This window comes from Cupressus sempervirens, chromosome 6 (assembly GCF_028749045.1).
Source record: "Cupressus sempervirens isolate cs-2001-9-10 chromosome 6, ASM2874904v1, whole genome shotgun sequence".
NCBI lineage: Eukaryota > Viridiplantae > Streptophyta > Pinopsida > Cupressales > Cupressaceae > Cupressus > Cupressus sempervirens.
In genome coordinates this window covers 502,647,208-502,654,199 of record NC_143123.1, presented here as the reverse complement: position 1 = coordinate 502,654,199, position 6,992 = coordinate 502,647,208, and the positions used below count along the sequence as shown (strand labels likewise).

The 6,992-nt window shown below is 36.6% G+C and overlaps 1 protein-coding gene across 1 annotated transcript; it reads right to left on the bottom strand.

Annotated features, from left to right (window-relative positions):
• Positions 1-3,464: 3,464 nt before the first annotated feature.
• Positions 3,465-5,401, bottom strand: LOC149553220 (cytochrome P450 750A1-like). The gene is made up of 2 exons (XM_089788693.1): positions 4,391-5,401; positions 3,465-4,304 (listed from the first exon to the last, which is right to left on the bottom strand). The coding sequence occupies exons 1-2, from the start codon at positions 5,312-5,314 to the stop codon at positions 3,693-3,695; spliced, it is 1,536 nt and encodes a 511-aa protein (XP_089644819.1). The 5' UTR covers positions 5,315-5,401; the 3' UTR covers positions 3,465-3,692.
• Between the last annotated feature and the right edge of the window lie 1,591 nt (positions 5,402-6,992).

The window sequence follows — 6,992 nt, the reverse complement described above, 5'->3', positions numbered from 1 at the left end:
AACTGTGGCCAGTAGTTTTTCAAGAGCTATACATGCTTAAAGGATGATAATATCATAAGGAAAGCAGATAGAGAATGCTTTATCAATAGAAAAATGCAATTTGTTTTTAGCTTGACTCTGGTGAATGTGGATTGTTAAAGATTGGTTTACTTTCAAGCTTGACATGAGTTCCGAACCTAAAGATGCAAAATTTAAACAATATATAAGGTAAGTAGAAAGAAATCTTCTCGTGGTTTTCAAATTGGTGTGGGGGGAATGGGTGGTAATGTATTTCAAAAGAGTTATGTACAGTTTCCTCTGATTTGTTGCAGGAGACTATAGTGAATGTGACAATTGTAGCGGCTATTGTTGGATCGGAAGTAGGAGGGTTTGTGAGTGATCTCTATGGGCCAAAGATTGCAATAATTGTGGCAGATATTGTGTTCGTGGTAGGATCAGTTGTAATGGCCGTAGCACCCAATCCATGGGTTTTGATAGTGGGGCGAATACTTGTAGGCCTAGGAGTTGGAATAGCCTCCATCAGTGTTCCTTTGTATATTTCAGAGTCCTCTCCCACCAAGATCAGAGGGGCTTTGGTTAGCACCAATGGCCTATGATCATTTTAGCTAATTGCAAAAGGCTAATATACTTGGTTAGAGGTTTGCTATTTGGTTGTTCAGTTTTATTTTGAATTGTTTGGATGTTTTGTTTGATTGTGTTGATCTCTCTATTAGAGAAACAAAGTTTTCGACTGCTTTTATTGATTATTGTTTTATTTTGTCCGTTGCCTTCTTTTCTTAGTCCCTACCATAGATTTTATCTTCCTTCTTTTCGGCATCAAGATCTCGTCTGTTGCCATTATTTCTTAGTTTATTCGTTGTTTCCAGGCTACTAAAAATTGTTCGTGGTCTGTAGTTGTGGTGGGAGATTGATCAAGGGGCATAGTTATTTGGAAGAGTTAGATCTATAAATCTTGGGTTTTCAGAGTGTACTTGAATCTTTCGGTTTGATTTGGACTTGCCTTTGTCTCCTCAAATTTGTTGCTACTTTCTTCCTCAGAAAACATGTAACAAGGTATGTATCTGGTACAGATTTAGAGTTTTCTAGGCCTTTTTGAATTTCCAAGAATGATCCATTGTTGAGAATCTGTAGGGAGTTTTTCATGTTGACTTTTTTTAACCTAGATCAAAAGGGGCAATTCTGTGAAAGGTTTTTGTCTTTTTTGGTTTTTGGGGATCTGTTTTTATTGCGGCAGGATAAAATTTGCAAGAATGGATCAAGAGGTAATTAGAATTTGAAGAGTGGATGAAGCTTATGGATTTAGGTCTTCTATATTTTGAGGGAAAAGGCGCTGCTCTAAATTGGTTTGAACCACATGTCATTTCTGGTTGTTGTTTAATTGTGAAAATTATGTTTTGGCTTTTTGTTTTTTCTGAAGGATTTTAAGGGGTGTCTTTTTGTCTCGATTTTGCAAGAGTAACGTTTTAGCTTAATTTGGTTTAAGTACTGGAAAAAAAATTAAACCAGAAGATTGGGTGTTAATTTTTGCAGCGACAAAGTTGAGGATCGATTGGTTGATTGGTTTGAAGAACCCGAGATTCAGTTGATTTATTTCGTTTATGCTGCCAGGATATCTTGATGATCAGGGTTTAGACAAATAAAAGAGATTTCAGATCTGAAGTATTTTCTATAGACTTTTTTCCACTGCCAACTATGCACAGCAAGAAGATTGGCTTTTGCTGAAGGTATTTCACATGTACACTATTTAGAAGGAAAAGGTAGAGAGCCTGGCATTAGTTTATTGGCTATTTTGTATCTTTCTATCAGACAGTATTTAACAAAGAGAATTACATAGGTTTGAATATATTTCGTAGTTTGAGCAATTTTTTCCTAGTTTATGTAAAAAGTGATCAAATATAAAATAAATGAGAGATTATACTTAAAAAACTGAGGAGTTTATTAACTGTCAATGAGTATATAGCTTCAGTGAAATGGTTGCATGGTGACCTTTGATTTCAGATATGGGATTTTTCAAGTCTTCCATGGGGTATGAACATTGGGTTGGGAGCTAGTGCGAAAATTGATAGAGGTGGGTGTGTTATTCCTAAGGCAAGGTTGCAGACCAAGCATGCATTTCTTCATATTTTGCCCTGACCATGTTTTGAACTGCGAAGCAAGTTGCTGTGAGGCTCAACATCATTTCTGGTTGATATCAGAGATAGGTAGTAAATGAATTGTAGTCGGAGTTCATTTTGTGCCCTGATATTTTCTTTTACCTCTGATCACTTTTAGGCCCAACATTGTTTCTTGTTGACATCAGATACAGGTAGTCAATGAACTTTTATTGGAGTCGTTTTGTGCCCTAGAATTCTTTCTAGTTCTAAGTAGTTGATGTTTACTTTTTCTTCTGATTAGTTATTGAAACTTGTTGTGCTTTTCAATCTTATTGATTTACTTTGTTTGTTGGTGACAATTAGTATAATCCCTTTATTTCTTTTTGTTTTTAAATTTATCTAATTTCAATATGTGATCCTTTATTTTTATTTTAGTAATCAGTAAGAGTAGACGATGTTTAAGGTCTGACACTTCTTTTGGTAGATTAATGTAGATCATGTAAGGGTCCAGATCCAGTATAAAATAAAACTTACATAAGAAATCAAAAAATGGATCCAACAAAACAAAGAGGTAACATGACTTGATGTTATGAATCAGTAAGAGTAGATGATGTTTAAGGTCTGACACTTCTTTAGATAGATTAATGTAGATCATGTAAGGGTTCAGATCCAATATAAAATAAAACTTGCATAAAAATTCAAAAAATGGATCCAACATAACAAAGAGGTAACATGACTTGATTTTATGCTCTTGGTGCAGGAAGTATTTTGCAGCCAGACACTTCTTTAAATTCTATATTTTCGGATAGATTAAATTATATAATTCTCACAATTATATATCCACATATATGTAATGTTTCTACTTTTTACTAAAGCTTTTACGCTAGTAGAATGAAAATTCATGGAAAAACTCAATATTATAGTTTTCAGTCAAATATTTAAACATTATCATATTACTATTACTTATTCCTACATTACTATCGGCAGGAACTAGACGCTTTGCGTCCTTGTTTATATATATATATGCTTACATTCATGTAATTTATAAAATCAGCAACAAAGTATATCAAATAATCCATGTTTTGCTTCTTCTGATGCTAAAACATTAACACTACAATCATCTATAAAGGAGAGACCATGCCTTGATCCTCTAATTGAATGCGTTTTAAAAAGATCTATTACATCATTGTGTGAACTAAATGTAGAAGAGTTTTTGCCCCATGACTAACATTCCGAGAAGTTTAACATGTTGAAACAGAGTATAACAGCAGTCTAAGAGCTATTATTTTTACAGTATAAGGTAAAGAAGAATATAACAGCAGACTAAAGGAAAAACAGGGCAGCACACAGTAAGATATAATGAAGCAGATATGCACAATACAAGTTATAATTTCTATTTAGATTGACACACAATTCCAATAGAGATAGCTCTATTTATAAACTTTATGGAGCACTCTTGAATTTTCCTCGGAAGCTGACGATGGAAGTGAAAGGAAAACTTCTGGAGTCTTCCTTACAGCACTGATATGCTCACCTGCAATCCTGTTGATTTGATTCAATAAACATTATTACAACAGAACCGCCTCAGCGAATCCTTCTTCAAACTGGATATTCAGCAGTCAGCCTCCATTTAGGACATGCAAACAGCGGATCTCTCCTTGGAAGAGTTATTCCAGACCCTTCCGCCATATTTATCTCACCGTCTACAGTCCAATGAAAGCAATGAATCAGTTGAGCCAGTGCCAGCTCAGTAACAGAAAGACCCATCGAAATCCCAGGGCATCCTCTTCTTCCTGTTCCGAAGGGCAGCAGATCGAAGTCCCGACCTCTCACATCCTTATTACTCCCCACAAACCGCTCTGGTTTAAACAGATGGGCGTCTTTCCAAACGTTTTCATCCCTTCCGATCGCCCAAACATTCACATACAGCCTCGTCTTCGGCGGAATAAAATATCCTCCCACGGTGCACCCTTCCATCGACTCGTGCGGAAGGAGCAGAGGAACTGGCGGGTGAAGTCGAAATGTTTCCTTCACCACACATCGCAAGTAGTCGAGTCCCATGACGTCACTCTCCTTTAGCCTTCGATTTCTGCCGACAACAGAGTCAATCTCTTTCTGCGCTCTTGCCAGCGTTGCAGGATTCCTAAGCAGTTCACTCATTGCCCACTCTACCAGCGTCGACGATGTTTCCATTCCCGCTGTTAACATATCCTGCGCACACATCGAAAGAAGACTGGCTTAAAACAATTTGTAATAAGATTTATGAAAGCCTAGTCGGCCTTGATTCTCAGGCTTACCAGAATTATCGCTTTGATATGCGTACGTGAAATTGTCTGGCCCTCCATCTCGGCCATGTCGAGCATCACGTCTACCAAATCTTTAACACGATCTCGTTCCTTGTGCTTTGCTTTTGCTAATCTACGATGAACGTGCTCTTCGATTACATTTTCAGCAAATATGTCGTATATTTGATAAATGGCCTGCATGCGACGGCGAATTCCATGTACGTCAACCCAATGGAGGGACGGAATGAAATCACCAACGCAAACTGCACCGCTCCCAGCAGTTATCTCGTCAACCATTTCTTTGAAGGTATATCCCCCATTCAAATCGTTGTCGGAGTACGTCCTGCTGGCAAACATTCTGCACGTAATATTTTGTGTAAGGGAGGAGAGCATTTTCCTCACATCTACACACTTCGCTCCTTGCCCGCTTTGGTGCCAGATGCAGGCGATCATGGCAGCAACTTCTTCCTCTCTCACGAATCTGAAAGACTCGGTTCTCTTAACGGTGAACAGCTCAACGGTGCACAGCTTCCTCATCTGCCTCCAGTACTCTCCATAGGGGCTAAACGCCAGGTCTTTATGATCATAGCATACGTACTTCCCATCTGCACTGTTTGGTCTGTTTGCAAAGACCAAATCGTGGGTTTTGAGGAATTCTTCCGCCATGGCAGGCGAAGAAGCCACAACAGTGGGGATGGAGCCCAAGCGAAGGAACATAATGGGACCATATTCTCTTGCCAGCGCCGTAAGAGAGTGATGAGATAGGTTTCCCATGAGGAGATTGAGATTTCCTATGAGAGGCCATGGACGTGGCCCTGGAGGCAATTTCAATCTGTTGCGATTGCTCTTCAACTTGTGAAGGAAGCAGTAGAGGAAAAAGAGGATCGCGAATCCAATGGTGGCAGCCTCTTTCAGATTGCATGTCAGGAATTCCATGCTCTGAGGAAAGGGAAGAAATTTACAACCCTGAAATGAATGGGAACCAGCAAACAGACCCTTTACACAGATACGTTGCAAGAACACAATGGCCATCGTCAATAGAAGGTGCCCATATAACCGACAAATTTCATTTCCATGGACACCATACTCTTTGAATATTATAGTTATTGCCATGGCATAATTCCGATTATTATTTTCGTGAGGTTGTAAAGCAAGGCGAAGGGAAAACCTTATCCTCTTTTGGTATAGATATCTAACTTCTATTTAAGAGGTAAACCCACTTTTATTGCGATAGATGATAATTATTTTGTTGAATATCTATATGGAGTACTATCTTTTTGGTCGATTGTGATAATCACATCAATGAAAAATCTTATCTTGTTCTGATCCTTAGCGAGGTGATAATTTGTTTGGAGAATTCTTATAATTTAAAGATTGATGGTTGTTATTTTGTGGAACTTATTTTTGTATCTATGTACATACTAAGACATTAATTTACTATAATATTATTCTTATTAAAATTGTTAAATATTTCTTGTAAGTAATGCTAATATATATATTTTGTTGTGAATTATTTTTTGATTGTTAAGATTCTATTATATAAATTTATATATTATTCATATTTTTGTTTCTTATTTCTATTTAATTTATATTGTTATTGAACTTGACCACATCTATAACAATGATAACAATTAAAATATCTTTTATCAAATTTGCATGTATCTCATTTTATTGAATTACCTTTATTTGAAAAATAAATTTTATTTTGGCATCTATATTTCCCTTGGTCTTGCACTTGGATGAAAAAGCTCTTCATCATTTTTTCTAGAGGAATCCTTCAATATTTTTTTGATAGAGATAAGAGATGTGAGTAGATGGTCGATGTAGAGATGTAACGCCCTGCCAAGGGATTCAAAGAATTAACCTAAAGTTTCACTAAGTTTGGTAACATTTTTTTTTTTTTTTCTTAAACATGAAAGTAACCATTCATAACATAGTAGCAAAAGCAATAACAATATCCAACTGAAAGTAAACATAAACATACATACATAATAGGTTACATTCTTAAGGATCCCTTAACGTTGAATCCCATCTAAATTAACTACTAATGAATCCATCTAATACTACATCCACATAAAATAATAATGAAAAGTCAAATGTTCATACATTACATTTCTGAATGCTCAATCATCCACTATACATGCCACAGGGTATGAAAGGCTTAAAAGAATATACATGATATATCATCATAAGAGATATAAACATCCATTGTAACAGAGAACCATAAATCACAAACATAGCTAACTAAGTGCATGGTTCCTCCCAACTGTATATAGCATCATTAGACCATCGTGAGCCCTAGCCATCCCTCTGTGCGTAACATCCCAAATCACGAAAGGGATCATCAGTATTAACATAGTAGAAATGTCACTCCTAAATCATAACACATCATATGCAGAAAATAAATCTAACATGCAAAGTAAAGCATAAGATAACATTATCTAACATATGCAAATCATCAATGTAAGGATACGTGTCCACCATCATAATCCATAAACAGAATGAAGATAGATGTCAACAAAGAATGCATTAGTCATGGTGTCTCAAACGAACCTCAAATGATAAGAGTGGAAAAGCACTACCACCCGACCGCGTGGAACCTAAATGGTCCACT

Coding starts and splice junctions, on each gene's coding strand:
- LOC149553220 (XM_089788693.1), bottom strand. CDS start 5,314: ATGGAATTCCTGACATGCAATCTGAAAGAGGCTGCCACCATTGGATTC. Junction 4,305..4,390: donor ATATCAAAGCGATAATTCTG/GTAAGCCTGAGA, acceptor ATGTGTGCGCAG/GATATGTTAACAGCGGGAAT.